This window comes from Dioscorea cayenensis, chromosome 5 (assembly GCF_009730915.1).
Source record: "Dioscorea cayenensis subsp. rotundata cultivar TDr96_F1 chromosome 5, TDr96_F1_v2_PseudoChromosome.rev07_lg8_w22 25.fasta, whole genome shotgun sequence".
NCBI classification, from domain to species: domain Eukaryota; kingdom Viridiplantae; phylum Streptophyta; class Magnoliopsida; order Dioscoreales; family Dioscoreaceae; genus Dioscorea; species Dioscorea cayenensis.
Genome location: NC_052475.1, coordinates 26,442,781 through 26,461,754, shown reverse-complemented (window position 1 = coordinate 26,461,754; position 18,974 = coordinate 26,442,781). Strand labels below are relative to the sequence as shown.

At 34.4% G+C, this 18,974-nt stretch overlaps 2 protein-coding genes across 4 annotated transcripts; one reads left to right on the top strand and one right to left on the bottom strand.

Moving 5' to 3' along the window:
• Positions 1-687: 687 nt before the first annotated feature.
• Positions 688-4,990, bottom strand: LOC120261879 (E3 ubiquitin-protein ligase RNF4-like). Its single transcript, XM_039269887.1, has 5 exons — positions 4,853-4,990; positions 4,473-4,739; positions 4,290-4,377; positions 2,400-2,494; positions 688-1,208 (listed from the first exon to the last, which is right to left on the bottom strand). The coding sequence occupies exons 2-5, from the start codon at positions 4,728-4,730 to the stop codon at positions 999-1,001; spliced, it is 651 nt and encodes a 216-aa protein (XP_039125821.1). The 5' UTR covers positions 4,731-4,739; positions 4,853-4,990; the 3' UTR covers positions 688-998.
• Positions 4,991-14,760: 9,770 nt separating this feature from the next.
• LOC120261946 (violaxanthin de-epoxidase, chloroplastic) lies at positions 14,761-18,887 on the top strand. 3 transcript variants are annotated; one of them, XM_039269965.1, is made up of 6 exons: positions 14,770-14,881; positions 16,650-16,915; positions 17,019-17,182; positions 17,530-17,626; positions 17,700-18,091; positions 18,204-18,887. In XM_039269965.1, exons 2-6 carry the CDS (start codon positions 16,679-16,681, stop codon positions 18,703-18,705), a joined length of 1,392 nt encoding a protein of 463 aa, XP_039125899.1. In that variant the 5' UTR covers positions 14,770-14,881; positions 16,650-16,678; the 3' UTR covers positions 18,706-18,887. The 3 variants fall into 3 exon arrangements, with proteins under 3 accessions (XP_039125901.1, XP_039125899.1, XP_039125900.1); XM_039269966.1 differs by lacking the exon at positions 14,770-14,881 and adding an exon at positions 14,891-14,996; XM_039269967.1 differs by lacking the exon at positions 16,650-16,915 and having other exon boundaries at positions 14,761-14,881.
• Positions 18,888-18,974: the final 87 nt, after the last annotated feature.

Sequence of the window (18,974 nt, the reverse complement as noted above, 5' to 3'; positions counted from 1 at the left end):
AAAACAAGAGGAAATAATTCCACTTATTACAGTTCTGCGATTTTGAAATCATATTAATTATTAAAGCTAAAAAAAGAAATAATATATTTTTAATTTTGAAATTTTAATATAAGGAGACCAGAATATATGTTGTCTTCCTGTCAAAATTTTGGGAAAGCTAAAAAATTAATTTTATTTTTAAGTTGTTGATATTTATATACATGTTAATTAGTGAAAGAAATATCAACTTTGCTGCTGGAATGGTATGGATGAGAGATTGATTCCTGGCTTTATTCAGATATTTATTTTAATTTCTGCAAATGCTTACTTTAGTTCACTTGTATAAATTATTTAAAACTAAAAAAATTTACATGGTTTCTAAGATAAATCTGATAAAATAAAAACATTAATATAATGCTCATCCCAAGAAGTGTCTTGCAAGAAGTGTCAAGTGTAATTTATTTGTTTTCAACTTCATCAGCGACATAAAATAAATCAAATTATAAAATTTAGATCAACTTCAACCTATATATATCTAAAACAAATCCAAAAACATATGTATTGGGCTTCCATTGATTAAACAAATAGTAAGGACATCTATATAAATAATTCGAGTAATAAATAAAAAGATCAGCAACAAGGAACAGACATTTGGAAAAATAGAAAAGAAAAAAAGCAAAAAGACAAAACTAAAAGGAAAGGAACAGCTGATAAATAAACACTTGCTTCATAATTGAAAATGGGTCTACAACAAGGCCTTGAATCACCCACCACCAAACAAAAATTCACAAATGGAGTTTCACAACCAAATGATGGAATGAGTGAATAACAAGGCTTTCTGAGATATCTATATTCTGAAAGACCAATGCATCCCAAATTGATACAATACAGAATACCAGAAATATATTAGTAAAGCAACTAAAAGCAATGCAAGTTGAATATATCCTCCAATGAAGTAAGGCTGCAGAGATTTAGAGAGGTGTGCAGGATATAACCAACAAGCGGAAGTCAGGATCACTTCAGTCGGCAGCTGGAAGGTAAACTCGATGAAAGTTATTCATTGAGAGTTTTCTTCGGCAGGTGGGGCAGCTCTTGAGAGTTTGGACAGAACGCCTGATGCAGCCATGGCAGAAAATGTGACCACAGATGGTCGAGGATGGCTCAGTCAATGTATTCAGGCACACAGGGCAACTGAATTTAATCTCTGCAGCATGTTTTCCGCGCTTTATCTGCAGATACAAAGTTTAGGTCAGAATTTGCAAAATCTGACAAGATGAACATATTGAAATAGCCTGTTGTGTCAGATATGCACAAACCAGAAACTATATTTGCGCACATGGGAATAGCAGAAAGCCAGTGAAGAATTAGAAGCACAACAAAAGACTATATTTAAACACTTGGGATGAATGAACACAAATCTGGTGAAGAATATCAAATCTGTATGTACACAAACTACTCGAGTTTGCCAACAATATCAACATATAATATCAAAATATCACTATTTCAGATGCTAACAAATCCAATTCAAGTGAATAATATGATACTATTCATTCTAGACACTAATTCTTCAGAAGAAAATATTTACTTTAAATCTAAAGAATACAATATTAATACGGAACATGTGAAATAGTAATATAATATTGCACCTACTTTAAATCTAAAGAATACAGTATTAATAAGGAACATGTGAAATAGTAATATAATATTGCACCTACATTATTAACAAAAAAGATTCCAAAAAGTATAGGTAATAGCCAACAATCAAGAAGGGAAAAAAAGGAAAAAGATACATTCAAATATATAGAATATACTGCTTCGGGACAAAAGCAGTTATTTGCAAAAAGAACAATGTAAAAAAAAAAAGATAAAATACCATAAAGGAAGCTAATAATCGAATATATTAAATAAAAGACTATAGCAAAAGTGTTGTAGATTAACAAGTGTCCCATTGCATAAATCATTAAGTTAGCAAAGCACTTATAAATTAAACTTCAGATTAAAAATCACTGCCACCATTCCACCAATAATTTTCAACACATTGAGGAACAAGCTAGGCCCTCTAAAAGAAAGAATTTGAGCTTCTACTATTCTAGCTTAATACCAAATTCTAAATCAAAATAACTAATTTATTTTATGGGACCTGGTACAAATATAAGCCTCATGCATTGGACTAATACTTCAAAAAATAATACACATGCTTAAGCTATTTTTGAGTATAAGAGGCAAGCAAATACCTCAAAATTCTCAGTGAGACTGCATAAATGCTACTAAACTGTATGCACAAAAATAACAATAACAATAATAAAATAAAAGGAAACCACATGTACAAATTCAACATAAAATACATGAAGTTCAGGTATAAGTTTTAGAAGCTTGGAAACCATGCAGTGTCTGCCAAAACCATCCTCTCACATCCTTACCTTACTATTTTCACCATCTTCATCACTTTCTATTACAGTTGGGTTTGGTGGAACTCTACGACGCTTATTATTATTATGAGGAAGTGCTGCGGTAGCTGCATTTAGAAAATAAACCCATCAGCAAAAAAAAAAATGAGCATTATGTATACCAGTATTTAAACAGGCTTAACAATGTGATTGACAATAATAATTAAAACCAACAAATGATTCGCCAGCAATCATCCTTACATAGGATGTAAAACAGAAGACATTGATTAAAGGGGTGCAAAAAGCGAGATTCATATGATCAATCACTCGATCGACAAACGAGATAAACAAACCCAAATATATTGCAATGAAGACTTACTTATCATAGTCATTCCATGATAGTAAAGGAGTAGTGGGCATAAAATTTACATGCTAGAACACCATGGCAAATCATAAGCCAGCAAGGATGAAAAAATAAAAATTACTTGCTAGAAAACCATAGCAAACTACAAATATTGATGTGAGTGTGTACGTGTGCTTGCACATGTTGGGGCAGAACACTTATCTAACTTTTTATGTCACAACACTTTGTCAAGGGTAATAGAGAAAAACCATATCTCAAGCCAGACCAAATTACTTTTCTATGAATCCTAATTGAGGTCCAAAAAACCTAACAACATAGAGACCAAGCTTAAAACCCATTAAAATGTTATTAAGGCAAACTATGTGTCTCAGATCATGAAAGAACATTTTTTCCCCAAAACTTACAGGCACTTAATGCAAGGGAGGCAAGTATAATATTCTTCAAGCCTCTCGATGAACAATACAATTATAGAAGCAGAACAAGGCAATCATACTAAAGTCATGGGCCATGCCATTATGACAATTAAGGAAATTTAACCGCAGAAATACAGAAAAAGCTAATATAAGGCAAGACTGAGATACTGGCTGAAATAGTAAAAATAACAATAGTAATGTCATCATGGAGTTTATTGGTTTAAAAGGTTACTTGCTGCTAGTGCATGGTTATCGGATATCTTTTAGTTCAATTTAATAGGTTTTTGGGCATACAGAAATGACCATTCACGCTCCCTTGGAGTAGTGTTAACATCAAAATGACCTTGGTAAGGGCTTAATTCAAGCAGCATGGGATGTCTTTTGCGCAAGTTATGCTCAATTAGCAATGCAGCCAGACTCACATGAAGGAGGGTGAAAAAACATCACAATGTGATTGGTCATGTTTCCAACTATCTATCGATGTCAACTAATAGATGCTCAGCTATATAAAGACACCATAACTAGCTCCAAATTAACCAGATGTCATCTTCACATTTCGCTCACCACTTCACATGCTTTCATCTTCTTGATGCCTTCAGTTCCCATGAAACAATCCTTTATAACTCATCTACACAGAGCCAAAATTGATTCAGCATGGTACATAAAACTATATTCACTTTAAGGCAATTGTCAATCCAATCCATCAATCATGATATGTGTAACCAGGTAGAATGTCTTCAACAAACATGAGCTTCCAATTTGTCTTTAAACAATATAACACAATAAAATATCTGAGATCCAAGATCCTTAATGCGTGTTTAGTTGGATGGTAACACATTATAAATATATTAAAGATCAGAAAATTTTTAACTTACAAGATTGGACTATTTGCTACCTACAGATTAAAATCAAAACCACACCAACCTAAAAAAATGTAGAAAACATCTTACTTTTCAAAACTACTCAGACAAAGATGCTGAACATATTAGCCTGCAAAATTTTCTTTTTCTTTTTTGCACCCACTGTGCAAACAATCAGGATAAGGTTCCAAAGCATATGCACAGATAAAAGCCTTAAAATAAGAATTAAAAGAACAAAAAAGTACAAAATTCAAGACCAATCTAAACCAATCTACAAGATTATAACCTGAACTTCCCAGAATGACCTGCGGTTCATCATCTTCAACAACTTGCACGGGCTCGTTCCTCCTGGACCGGCTTCTCCCATAAACAACCTGCAAAATAAAAAAATAGAAAAACAAATCAATTAGACAAGAACCCTAACCGATCTAGCAAACCAAAGCGAAGCCATAGAATCAAAACAACAAACTTGGGTGGAATTCATCCTCTCAGACAAACACACAACGTCATCCTCTATCAATTCGACATCGATCGGCCAAGTGGACCTTCCCAAAGTCCCCAACTCCGGCCACTGAGAGACCGAACCCTGTGAAGGCTGCAAAGGGGCCGCCACCGGCTGATGTTCGTCCAACGTCGGAGGAGCGTTGAGATCAATCCCCCTCGCCATCTTCCTGCGAGTAACCCGCCCTGCCCTCTTCGCCGGCTGCCGCGCTCCTCGTGAGCTCATGCTCCGAATCTGATCATCACCAAAACCAAAGAAATCGACATCATCGGATCAGCGGATTGGGGCCAAAGATCATAACCTAATCCAATCAGTCAAAGAAGAGGGGAAATTGAGGGGAAACTCACGGATTGATCGGCTAAAACCTAGATAGAAATCGCGAGGAAAGTGGATGATGCGGCCAGCGAAAGACGAAAAGTGAGATTTTTTTCTCTTCTTTTTTTCCGATTACTTTTGGGGCTCCGGCGGGCGGACAAAGAGAGATAGCGGTTTGGGTCTCCATGCCAAACCTTTATATTGAAATTAAAAAATTAATTAATTAATTAATTAATTATTATTATATATATATAAATATGTCTAATTTTCAAATGTTATTTTTAATATGAAAAATATATATCAATATATATATATATGTGTGTGTAATTTTAAAATGGTTAATAACTTAATACATTGAATTAAATTCATTAAATGCATATTAATACAATATATTAAAAACATTAAATATGCGCTCGCTACAATGCATGGAAATCATTGGATATGTGCCCCAACTAATGCATGAGTAATGATATACCAAGCGAACAGGTTGTCCGAATTTGTTTACACGAATGAGCTGGCATCCACTCTACCCTTCTCTATCTCTCCTAATCACCAATTAAAAAGAAAAAAAAAAAGAATCCATGCCCTTATTTCTCTTATCCTCTTCGTCTTCACAAGGCCGCCGCACATCCCACAGCACAGAACATCGTCGCCCCCGCCACATCGTCGCCCCCACGACGAACTCTTCATCTGAAGATCTTAGAGAGGAATGAGTCTTCGATATAGGGGATAGGATCCATCTGCTCTTCTCTTTCTCTCTTCATTGAAACTCCAATCCTCTCATCCCTCTTCGTCTTCCCGCTGCTGCCTCACGTCCCGTGCCATTGAACTTCGTCGCCAGTCGCCGATTTCGCCACCGACGCCGACGAACTCTGCGCATGCCCTAATTCCTCTCATCCCTCCTCATCTTCACGAAGTTGCCTCACATTCCACGCCACTGAACTTCGTCGCCGCTACGGACGTCGGCAAACCCGGTTGCCCGCCTAAGATCATAGATTCATGAATTTTTTTGTAAATTTCGAATTTTTGTTTTGTAACTAAAAAAATTGTTGGGATTTTTGAAAAATCATGATTGCCAATTGGATCGAGTTGTTATTAGCTTCAAATTAAAAGCTTAATGCAATGGTAAATAATTATAGATCGAGTTTGTTTGCGGGCAATGGGTTTGTTGGCGTCGGTGGCTGGGGCGGGCGATGAGATTTCGTGAAACTTGAGGCGCCATGGAAGACGAAGGAGAATGAGAGAAATTGAGAGAAATTAGGGTATTGTTTTTTTTTTTTTAAAATGATGACTAGGAGAGATAAAAGAAGGGTGGTGTGATGCCAACTCATTCGCGTAAACAAATTCGGACAATCTGTTCGTTTGATATAGCATTACTCCTAATGCATATGTGTAATACCCTGAACCTGTGGATAACTGTTAGAAAATATATTCAGGGTATTACTACGGTTCTGATAAGGTTTTCTGATTAATCTTGTTGAGAAACCCCAAGTGAAAAGAATAAGGACTTAAATGTGAAAGTTTATAACAGATTTTTGGGTTAAAGAGTAATTAAAAAGGATTGATATAAAAATGTTTCTGAAAACCAAGGACTGAAAGGTAAGATGAAGGGATCTTTTTGAAATGTTGTTTTATAATCCAGGGATCATTGAATAATTTGAAAGGACCTTTTGAGAATACTATTTCATAATTCAGGGATCATTGGTGAGTTTTTTTCAGGGACTGTTTTTGTAAGAAATTATATTTTGAGGGACTAAATGTGAATTTCGGCTGAAAAACTTAAGTTGGAGAAAACTCTAGATTTTTGATGGTTCATCTTCTTCTCCCTTCATCCGCTACAGATACCCGAGAAGAAAAATGAAGAAATGGGAAGAAATTGGAGGTTTTAAGGAGAGGGACTTGGAGATCGTCGGAGGGAGCTCGCCGGAGATATGGTTTTAATTGGTAAGAGCTTTTCTTGGTGTATTTTTGATGAATGAGTGTATGTATGCATGTATATATGTGTATTTGATGGATTTGATGAAAAATAATTATGGATTTGAGTAGGAAAAAAACATGTTTAATGATTATAGATGATTGTTCTTCGATTTGTGTTGAAAAAAATCGATTGTATTTATGATGAATCTAAGCTTGAATGGAGGATGAGATTTTTCGGTTTTCATTTGTAGCAATTCTTGTAGCACCGAGATTAGGGTTTAGTTTGATTAATTAAGTTGATGATGATGATGATTAAGGTGTTAATGATGATGGTTAGATTGAATTGGTTGGGTTTAACCAAATTGAAATGGGTTGAGTTGAATTGGTTTGGTTGAGTTGGGTTTGATCAAATCAAGTTGAGATGGTTTGGGTTTGGTTCAATTGATTTGGGTTAAGGATTTTTGGACTGAACCAAGTTGGTTCAATAGATTTTTGAATAAGAATTGAGTTTGGTTCAGTGAATTTGAGTTTGGTTCAATGGAATTGAGGTTGGTTCAGGTTGGTTCATAATGGTTCAGCCCAAATTGAGTTGAGCTTAATTGTAATTGGAGACCAATTTGGTTATACTGATATCGCGGGTTTGAACCGATTGGAGTGAGTGGGCCAATTGAGAGTCGGGTTATTGATTTCTTGTATTTTTCTATTGGGATAAATTATGTTTTTAGTTGTCGTATTTATTTATTTTTATTATGTTATCCTACTTAGGTGTTGATTAGGCTTGGGAGGAGTTCGAGGTCTAGCAAGGAACCCAAGGACACCGAGTGAGTTGGTAGTGGCTATTATTTTTAAATAATTGATTAATTATTATTATTTTTGAAATAATTGTTTAATGGCTAGTATTTTTGGAAATAAATGTTTAAGTATTTCATTTTATCATGTTTGATTCCATATATAGTTGAAATATCATGTATATTTGTTTGCCATTGATGTTCATGATAACCAGTATTGATACATTCGTTTTGTATAATTATACGTATTTGTGAATAGTAAAAAAATACATGTATATGTGATTTAATTATTCGGTTCATGTATTTATTTTTGATGGGTATATATGCTTTGATTTGGAGTGATTTGCGAAATCATGTGAGCATATTAAAGATGTTTTATCGGCATTGTTAGTAGAATTGGTTTTCATTCTCGGTATAGGAATGGTATCGTGGATCCGGGCTTTCTTGGCATTATGCATTGTTATACTTTTTGGCGTTGGGCTTTGTGGAAAAATAATGGTTATTTCCAGTGATGTGAATACTTGTCCCGGAAAAGGATCACGTGTTATGATTTATACGAGATGGTATTATTGTTGTATTTACTTGATGGTTTTGATGGTGACGGGCTAAGGCCCGACTCATCGCAGAGTGGGTCCCCACGGGCCGACCTTTAGAGGTGGCGTGGTGGACTCAGGTGTTGATTACTACGAGGGCCGTTCGGTGGGAGCGTAGAGCCCACGATCGGATATTCATCGAGTGGCAGGGGGTCACCGGCCGGTGAGCCGATGGGTCAGCGTTAGGGACATGAGTTCTCGACGGCTCTCGAACCTAGCCACGGCCACGGCGAAGGTTTAGAGAGTTTTCTGAACCATGTTATCTTTGGGTGAGTGTTGGGTATTCTTTGTATTTTTGAATTTGAGATTTATGTTATTTTTTTGAATTGTGATGAGGCGGTCTCTCACGAAATTTGTGTTTTCTGAGAAAATCAAATTGATGTTGATCTATGTTGAATTTATGTTTCGAGAGTTCTTTAAAAAAATGTATTTTGCTAGAATTCTGGTATTTTGGAAAAATTGGAAAATTATTTGAGCAGTTGGTATTTATATATTTTATATATACTGTATTTAAGTATTTAAAAATTATTAAGCCACTCATCGAGCCAATCGAATGTCTTTGTAGCTGCAGGGAGGCGAGGACCCTTGATTGCACTGATTGAGTATAGCGCTAGTCGGGGGTTGAGTCCAAGATTGCGAGTGGGTCCCATATCTTTCTTTCTATTTATTGGTGTCGTGATCTTGTAGCGGTTGTACTGCATAATTTGAGTTATTGTATTCATGGTATTTATGTATTTGAACTCAGTAGTTGGTGTGAAGTTGTAAATTGTGATTTATAGATCCGATTTTTGTTTAAAGCGAGTGTCGGGTTTCAGTTAAAAGAGAATTTTAAGCGATGGGTGCTCACATTTACCCTCGATAGAAGGGGTGGGTGTGACATCTTTTTGGTATCGAGTGTAGGGTTGAGATATCCCGGTTTGGTAGAGATCACGGGTTGTGATCTGAGCTTAAGTTTAGAAGCCATGTCTAGACTTGGAGAGTTAGTAGTGATTAGAAATAAAGTTAAAGGGCCCGATAGAAGTATTTCGAGTCTCGATCGGGTTAAAACCCTAAGTTGCGTATTGGGATTGAGTCTCGATAGTTGATTTTGACATTTGAGACAAAGAGTTTGAGTAGTGTCTTGTGATCGGAATCATGGGTCGAGATTTTTATCGAATTGATTTTTATCCAAAAATGAGTTAACTTAAAGATGCCAAAAGAAAGGTGTTTGGATGCTCTTTATTGGTGATACATGAGTGAATTGCGGTGTGATTATTTACTATTGAGCGAGTTTGTAGCAAGAGAAAGCGGGTCTTGGAACAAATAAGTGAAATTCGAGTGATATCGGATGGATAAATGCTAAGAAATTTCGAGGACGAAATTTTTCTTAAGGGGAAGGATTGTAATACCACGAACTCGTGGATAGCTGATAGAAAAATATATTCGAGATATTACTACGAGTTCGAGTAAGGTTTTCTGATTAATCTTGTTGAGAAACCCCAAGTGAAAAGAATAAGGACTTAAATGTGAAAGTTTATAACAGATTTTTGGGTTAAAGAGTAATTAAAAAGGATTGATATAAAAATGTTTCTGAAAACCAAGGACTGAAAGGTAAGATGAAGGGATCTTTTTGAAATGTTGTTTTTATAATCCAGGGATCATTGAATAATTTGAAAGGACCTTTTGAGAATACTATTTCATAATTCAGGGATCATTGGTGAGTTTTTTTCAGGGACTGTTTTGTAAGAAATTATATTTTGAGGGACTAAATGTGAATTTCGGCTGAAAAACTTAAGTTGGAGAAAAACTCTAGATTTTTGATGGTTCATCTTCTTCTCCCTTCATCCACTACGATAACCGAGAAGAAAATGAAGAAATGGGAAGAAATTGGAGGTTTTTAAGGAGAGGGACTTGGAGATCGTCGGAGGGAGCTCGCCGGAGATATGGTTTTAATTGGTAAGAGCTTTTCTTGGTGTATTTTTTTGATGAATGAGTGTATGTATGCATGTATATATGTGTATTTGATGGATTTGATGAAAATAATTATGGATTTGAGTAGGAAAAAAACATGTTTAATGATTATAGATGATTGTTCTTGATTTGTGTTGAAAAAAATCGTTGTATTTATGATGAATCTAGCTTGAATGGAGGATGAGATTTTTCGGTTTCTTGTAGCATGATTCATGTAGCACGAGATTAGGGGTTTAGTTTGATTAATTAAGTTGATGATGATGATGATTAAGGTGTTAATGATGATGGTTAGATTGAATTGGTTGGGTTTAACCAAATTGAAATGGGTTGAGTTGAATTGGTTTGGTTGAGTTGGGTTTGATCAAATCAAGTTGAGATGGTTTTGGGTTTGGTTCAATTGATTTGGGTTAAGGATTTTTGGACTGAACCAAGTTGGTTCAATAGATTTTTGAATAAGAATTGAGTTTGGTTCAGTGAATTTGAGTTTGGTTCAATGGAATTGAGGTTGGTTCAGGTTGGTTCATAATGGTCTAGCCCAAATTGAGTTGGCTTAATTGTAATTGGAGACCAATTTGGTTATACTGATGTCGGGGTTTGAGCCGATTGGGTGAGTGGAGCAATTAGAGAGTCGATTATTGATTTCTTGTATTTTTCTATTGGGATAAATTATGTTTTTAGTTGTCGTATTTATTTATTTTTTTATTATGTTATCCTCTTAGGGTGTTGATTAGGCTTGGGAGGAGTTCAGGGTCTAGCGAGGAACCCAAGGGACACGGGAGTGAGTTGGTAGTGGCTATTATTTTTAAATAATTGATTAATTATTATTATTTTTGAAATAATTGTTTAATGGCTAGTATTTTGGAAATAAATGTTTAAGTATTTCATTTTATCATGTTTGATTCCATATATAGTTGAAATATACGTATATTTGTTTTGCCATTGATGTTCATGATAACCAGTATTGATACATTCGTTTTGTATAATTATACGTGTTGTGAATAGTAAAAAAATACATGTATATGTGATTTAATTATTCGGTTCATGTATTTATTTTTGATGGGTATATATGCTTTTGATTTGGAGTGATTTACTGAAAATCATGTGAGCGTATTAAAGATGTTTTATCGGCATTGTTAGTAGAATTGGTTTTCATTCTCGGTATAGGAATGGTATCGTGAATCCGGGCTTTCTTGGCGTTATGCGTTGTTATACTTTTTGGCATTGGGCTTTGTGGAAAAATAATGGTTATTTCAGTGATGTGAATACTTGTCTGAAAAGGATCACGTGTTATGATTTACTCTGGATGGTATTATTGTTGTATTTACTTGATGGTTTTGATGGTGACGGGCTGGGGCCCGACTCTGCGATGAGTGGGTCCCCACGGGCCGGCCTTTAGAGGTGGCGTGGTGGGACACAGGTGTTGATTACTACGAGGGCGGTTCGGGTGGGAGCGTAGAGCCACGACCTGGATATTCATCGGGTGGCCAGGGGTCGTCGGCCAGGTGAGCCAGATGGGTCAGCGATTAGGGACATGAGTTCCTTGACGGCTCTGAACCTAGCCTGCCACGGCGAAGGTTTAGAGAGTTTTCTAGAACCATGTTATCTTTGGGTGAGTGTTGGGTATTCTTTGTATTTTTGAATTTGAGATTTATGTTATTTTTGAATTGTGATGAGGCGGGTCTCTCACGAAATTTGTGTTTTCTGAGAAAATCAAATTGATGTTGATCTATGTTGAATTTATGTTTCGAGAGTTCTTTAAAAAAATGTATTTTTCTAGAATTACGGTATTTTTGGAAAAAAATTGGAAAATTATTTGAGCGAGTTGGTATTTATATATTTTTATATATCTCGTATTTAAGTATTTAAAAATTATTAAGCCACTCTGACCAAACTGAATGTCTCTGTAAAGCTGCAGGGAGGCAGGGACCCTTGATTGCTCGATTGAGTATAGCGCTAGTCAGGGTTGAGTCCAAGATTGCAGTGGGTCCCATATCTTTCTTTCTATTTATTGGTGTCGTGATCTTGTAGCGGTTGTACTCGCATAATTTGAGTTATTGTATTCATGGTATTTATGTATTTGAGCACTGTAGTTGGTGTGAAGTTGTAAATTGTGATTTATAGATCTGATTTTGTTTAAAGCAGGGTGTCAGTTTCCAGTTAAAAGAGAATTTTAACTGATGGGTGCCACATTTACCTCAGTAGAAGGGGTGGGTGTGACAATATGTGCTACATATTCAATGGAATATAGCTCCCATATTTGTTCGAGTAATTTGTATTTTTAAAATTTTTAGATTTTTCTTATAGTTAAATAAAATAAATGTTTTTTTACTATATATTTTTTAAAAGTAGTTTCATTTTCATCTTTCTGAACATGCTTTTAAGAAATTTTTAAAAAATAAATAAAGTATTGGCCTAGCATTACATTATGCATGGCTTGAGTTTGGAATTTTTTTAATGTTTTAAAATGGATATGTATTTAATAATTCAATATTTTTTTAAAAAATCATTTTCATGGTATTATGCTAAGATAATTGTCGATTATTATTAGGTAATCAATTACAAATAAAGTTCTTTTTTAACACAAACTCAAGCTATCAAACCAAAGATCAAATTTAACTCTTGACAATGTGTGAACTAGACTTGTAGCAAGTAGCATGACCATTTGACTATAGTATGTGAGTTCTTTTTTATATTATATTTTTATTTTTCAACAAAGTAGATAAAACCCACCACAACTTTAGTAGAAAAATTAAAATAGCTATACAAATCAGCAAAAAAGAAAAAATACATTGACAAAAAAAAAATATCAACCATAGAAAACAGTTCACACTTCACAATCTCTATTAAAAGTAGATGACTATGGAATAGAAAAAATAAATAAAAAAAAATTGATCACATTGGGATATAAGTGACTCTAAAAAACAATTGCCAGAGGTGGATTATACATGATGTGTACCATAATAAGTAGTGAGATATTTTAGTAGTCAAATCAGTCCCAATGTTTAAATAATGTCATTTCTCTCATGCAAGAGTTGTTCACAAAAACTGAGGCGACGTTTGATTATGAAAACAAAATATTTCAGCTTAAGTATTTTTTTTATCCGAGGCCTCAAATATCTAAAATATAAATATATGATTAATTTTTATGATAATCAAAATATGCTGGAGAATATTGTAATTGAAGATAAAGGTTGAATAATATGTAAGCTATATTTCAAACTTATAAGAGTAAATTTTTTAATAGGTTATTAAACTTTGGTCCATTTTTATTTTGATCATCGAACTTCAATTTGTATCAATTTGATTATTTAATTTTAATTTGATTTCACTAGTAAATCAAGAGATTTCACCTCAAAATAAATAATGTGTTTTTTTTTTCAATGACATAGACACTTCCAATAGATTTAATAATGTGTTATGAGGATAACTTATTCTGATTTTTAGACAACCATGTAATCAATTGGGGGGTTCAAATCTTTGATTTATTGGACGGTGAACTTAAAATAAAGTTGAATGATGAAATTAATGTAAATTGAAATTCGATTATCAAAATAAAAAATAAGTCAAAGTTTAGTTATTTATTAAAAAAAATTACCTAATAATTATAAATGAGAACAGTGTAAACAAAAGAAAAAAAAAAGTGTACCAATAAAACATGATGCAAGTCATGCGACATGATGATATAGGTTGTATGAATCCCTGATTTTTCTGTATGACTTGGCCCCTGCCTTGACTTGAGCCACTTGAGTTTGATTTTTTATATATTTTTTAATGAAAGGGATTGGGCACAACTTTGTTAAAGAAATTACAAACAATAATATATATATATATATATATATTTCATGAGCCATATAAAATAGTAGGTCTCAATGTCTAATGATATAATTAGAACCAAAAAATAAATAAATAAACAAATAGATCGAAGATAGGTAGAAAAAATTTGTGTTATGAGAAACAATAGTAAGAGATGGTTTTTTTTGGGTCATGGATGGTGCTATGGTATATGTTCGAATGTAAACTTTTTAGTCCGTAGACACATATTTGAAATATAATTGTAAGCTTTACAATACTCAGGTACACAAACATCTTGACAGAGATATACTACCAACATACCAAATAATCATTGGTCTCATCTAGATTAATGGTGAGTAAATCAAAGATTTCAAGGCTTAGTTTAATTAGGAGATTTATATTAATATTTATTATTATTATTATTTATGAAAATATAAACAAAGGAAAATCTAACAGTCAGCATTTTATAAAAATAGTTATATAACAAAAATATATCTTTAAATAATTAATTTGTATAAAAAATATCATACATTAAACCATTCATCATTAATATTTATGAAAAATTATTTATGCATATACCCATACAAAAATGGATAATTAATTTACACACTTAAAAAAAAAAATATTTGTTTATATGTATATATCAACAATATCCTTACATGGTTAAAGTTAAACATCAGCAATCCAACAAATAATGAGAATTAGTTAAATAATTAAAAAATACCGGGGAGAAAAAAGTTACTTTTATCTTAAAGTATAAATTTTTGGTCCGGTTTATCTCCGGTTGAATATTCACACTGGTACAAAACCCGGTTCGGTTTAAGACCGGTTCAAACCTTATCAGCAAAATAGACCGGGCTACGTTAACGGCTACCCCGCCACACGATATCTTATCGAGTCCCAGCGCGATCTTTCCACACGTTGTAGTGTTTGTCTTCTCTCTTCCCTCTTCTCTCGCTCATGAACTCCTCCCGCCATGAATTGATCTCCCAATCTCCTCAGAACCACCCATTCCTCCAAGGTAACCACTCCATGCTGTTGAAACAGTTCCTTTGCTGTGATTTTTGTTAGTAGTGTGCTGTGTAGAGTGGGAGATGTTGAGTTTGTCAGCAATGTAGATGAATAATGTGATATTTGTGAGTTTAACCTAGTTTGGTTTTGGATTTATTAGTTTTTTTTTTTTGTAGTAATTTTGTGTTGCTAGTAGTGTGCTATGTTGAGGTTTAATTAGGGATTTCTTAGTGAAAAGAGGAATTTTGATGGTTTAATCTAGGATTTAAGCAATGCATTGGATGTTTTTGTGGGTCAGAAAGGAAAGACTGGTTTAGTTTTTATTCAATGATGTTTATTTTTGTTCAATGGTTTTGTAGGGGCCTCATCATGTGAATACATTTGTGTGTGTTGTTGATTCCAATTTTTGTTGGTAGTACGTAAGCTAGTGCATAATTAATGAACTTTTAGGTCTTATATGCTATCTAAATGCATGAAGTAGTTAATCTTGGTTATTTGAGAATAAGAAATGAAGTAGTTCTGATGAAAACATACTGTCCTGCGGATATAGTCAAAGAAAAAAAGAAGGAATTTGCAGAGGCATCAGAACTGTTAATGAACTGCTTAAATCAAATTCCTAGCATGGTAAACCACAGAATTCAAGGGCAATTATCCATGTCTTAATGATTTTCACTGGTATGAAGAAAATATTTAGTGTGTGATAGATTGAAGGCTGTAGAGCAATTGGTATTGTGTTCATCTTCGCCATGATTTTGATTAACTATGCTGTGACAGTCCATGTTTTTTTATGTTAAACTATTGGAGCAAATTATTGAAACATGAATTCAGTTATATTGCATGCTTCTTTTTAATCAGGATTTGTAATGAAGTATATGAGTTTCTGATACATGCATTCCAGCATAATGAAAGGAAAAGAAACTCTATATTTTTCCGTTTATATATATATATATATATATTGGCACCAATGTAGAAATTTTGATAGTTTCAAGTATTGTTTCTTAAGAAAAACATTGATGTTTCCTAAACTAGCAAAGTTTTATTTCTAGTTCTTTCATTTAGTCTTGTTCTACCATCTACTCATTTTGGGTTAGTCTCATTGTGAAATATGAATAATATATCTGACATTATTGGAGGTATTAATCTGAATAATTAGCACAATTAATGAATTCTTCTTTTATAATTATGTTGCCCAAATCTATTTTTAGTTGGAAAAGTGATGATTATTTGGGTATTGGATTTTTTAATTGTCTATTTCCAATAATTCACTTTTTTGGATTCTTGCTTTGTCGATTGTGTCTTATGCGTGACCACTAGATATGCTTCAATACTGGTCAAAATTTTCTAGCCGAATGCATCTGTTGCTTGAATAGCAGCACATCTGCATTCATGGCAAGCAACAATGCACCACTCATATTTACATTTTATTTAAATATTTTTGTTCCTTTTAGCTACTTATCTGCTACACTCAGATAACCTGTTTTCAATCATGCAATTCTCAATTCTTTCTTTTTAGTACATTTCCTTTCCCTTTGGTTTATACTCAGGTAGTTCTTTTTAATTCCACTGGCACATGTCCAATTTTCACATTTATGATGATTTTTCCTAGAATTTTGCATGGATAATTTGAAAGCATAATCAGGATGCATTTTTGAGAAGAAATTGTTCTGAACCAAAAAAATCAGCCATACCATGTTATAATAGTTGTCTGCAATGCATACCTGGTTTAAATTAAACATTCGCTCCTTTTCCCCCTGATTCCTTTGCATTTTATTATGCAGTTTGAAGTGACATTCCCGAGATCTGAAGTATGGCATTTAGTGTTTGCACAAACCATTTTCCTTCCTATGGATGTGCGCAACGAGCTAGGTGCAATGCTCAACACCATCAAAACCTATCTAAGTTCAAATTATGGGCCAATACAAACATTTCAAGGACCTGTCTTTGGATGAAATCTCAATCAGATAGTCATCAGTTTAAGTGTGGAGGGCCTCATTGGAATTCCAGGAGTGAAATTATAGCTGCATCAAGCAAGTCTAATGTTCATGTATACGATTTGCTGTTACTTGTTGCATGATAACTTTTGTCGAACCATAGATCGATAGTTTCTTTCCACAAACATCATACATATATTATTATTTCCATCATAGGTTGAAGCAGCAGAGCTAGCAGTGTTACCCAATGTTGCAAAGCAATTCTGGAAAGTCCATGTCATCACTATAACTGGATTCCTTATGAGCATTTTTTTAGTTGTTCCTTCAACCGGTGCGGTTGATGCACTCAAGACATGCACTTGTTTATTGAAAGAATGCAGGTGATGTGATCTTTTCAAAGAAGCCCTTTCGATTTTATTTTGCCATAGAATTGATGGACATTTGCTTCTTCTCTCAAAAGCTGTTGCTTGAGTTTGTTATGCCACTTTCACGTTGTATTTCTTCAGTAGATCACAGCGAACAGTATAATTCATCAGTGAAACTTGTGTCTCATCAATTTATGCTATTCATATGATATCCTTGCCTTCAATTATAATAAACACTTAAAATTGTCATATCTTGCACTCGTGACTTGTAGATACTTGTCTGTTACCTCATTTTCGCCAGAAGAGAAGGTAAACTATAAGTGTTTTTTTACAGAGTTTCTCCTGTTTTATTTCTTGATCAGGGTGGAGCTGGCCAAGTGCATTGCGAATCCTTCCTGTGCTGCAAACATTGCTTGCCTGCAAACCTGCAACAATCGTCCTGATGAGACAGAATGCCAGGTACTTTTTGCATTTCAAATTGGTACACCAGTCTCTCCTATCTACACACTAAACATATCGACGAATATTACAGATCAAGTGTGGGGACTTGTTTGAAAACAATGTGGTAGATGAATTCAATGAGTGTGCGGTATCACGCAAGAAATGTGTTCCTAGAAAGTCTGATGTCGGCGAGTTTAAGGTCCCCGACCCATCTGCACTTGTCAGAAACTTCAACATTGCAGATTTTAGCGGGAAGTGGTACATAACTCGTGGCTTGAACCCTACTTTTGACACTTTTGACTGCCAATTGCACGAGTTCCATGTTGAATCAGGCAAAGTCATTGGTAACATATCATGGCGCATACGAACTCCCGATTCTGGCTTTTTCACTAGATCTACTCTACAGAAATTTGTGCAAGATCCTTCACAGCCTGGAATCCTCTACAATCATGACAACGAGTATCTACATTATCAAGACGACTGGTCTTTTTCTCTTCCCTCATTTCCATTCTTCATTAAATTGTACTAAATAGAAACTGAAAGATAGTGCGCCTGTATCTATGATATTGATTATATGATACATTGTTTTTTGTAGGTACATTTTATCGTCTAAGGTGGAAAATGAACCAGATGATTACATATTTGTTTATTATATAGGTAGGAATGATGCATGGGATGGATATGGAGGAGCAGTAGTGTACACAAGGAGCTCAGTTTTACCAGAGAGCATCATACCAGAGTTAGAGAAAGCAGCTAAAAGTGTCGGCCGAGACTTTAGCAAGTTCATCAAGACAGACAATACATGTGGCCCTGAACCTCCTCTGGTTGAAAGAATTGAGAAAACAGTCGAGGCTGGAGAGGAGACCATCTTAAGGGAAGTAGAGGAGATCGAAGAGGAGGTGGAAATGGTCGGCAAGACCGAAGCTACATTGCTTCAAAGACTTGCAGACGGGTTCATGGAAGTGAAGAGAGATGCTGAAAATTTTTTCAGGGGGCTTGGGAAGGAAGAGATGGAACTTTTGAATGATCTCAAGATGGAAGCAACTGAAATTGAGAAAGTTTTTGGCAGAGCATTGCCATTGAGGAAACTCAGATGAACACATTTTGAAAAGTATCATCACGGCAGCATGCAAAGTATCACCAAAGTTGTTTTTCAGTTCTTTTACATACAGCAAAAGAATTTTCTGAATTTGTTCATAAAAGATTCAGTTACTTGCAATATTTCTTGGTTTATATCCTTAATTATGCAAGATTTTGTATGGTGAACACTGGATGGAGATGCTAGAGAGAAAGGATACTGGTTTGCTCAATTCAATGTTCAGAAATGTTTGAATGTTTATTGGAGTTGAGAATTCAGGGACACAAA

Bases quoted from the DNA above. Each gene is read 5' to 3' on its own strand.
- LOC120261879 (XM_039269887.1), bottom strand. From the start codon at position 4,730: ATGAGCTCACGAGGAGCGCGGCAGCCGGCGAAGAGGGCAGGGCGGGTT. The intron at 4,378-4,472 runs GTTTGTTGTTTT...TTTATTTTGCAG, and splicing joins AGAGGATGAATTCCACCCAA to GTTGTTTATGGGAGAAGCCG. The intron at 1,209-2,399 runs GTAAGGATGTGA...TTGTATCTGCAG, and splicing joins AAGATGGTGAAAATAGTAAG to ATAAAGCGCGGAAAACATGC.
- LOC120261946 (XM_039269965.1), top strand. From the start codon at position 16,679: ATGGCATTTAGTGTTTGCACAAACCATTTTCCTTCCTATGGATGTGCG. The intron at 17,627-17,699 runs GTACTTTTTGCA...CGAATATTACAG, and splicing joins CTGATGAGACAGAATGCCAG to ATCAAGTGTGGGGACTTGTT. The intron at 18,092-18,203 runs GTCTTTTTCTCT...TGTTTTTTGTAG, and splicing joins CTACATTATCAAGACGACTG to GTACATTTTATCGTCTAAGG.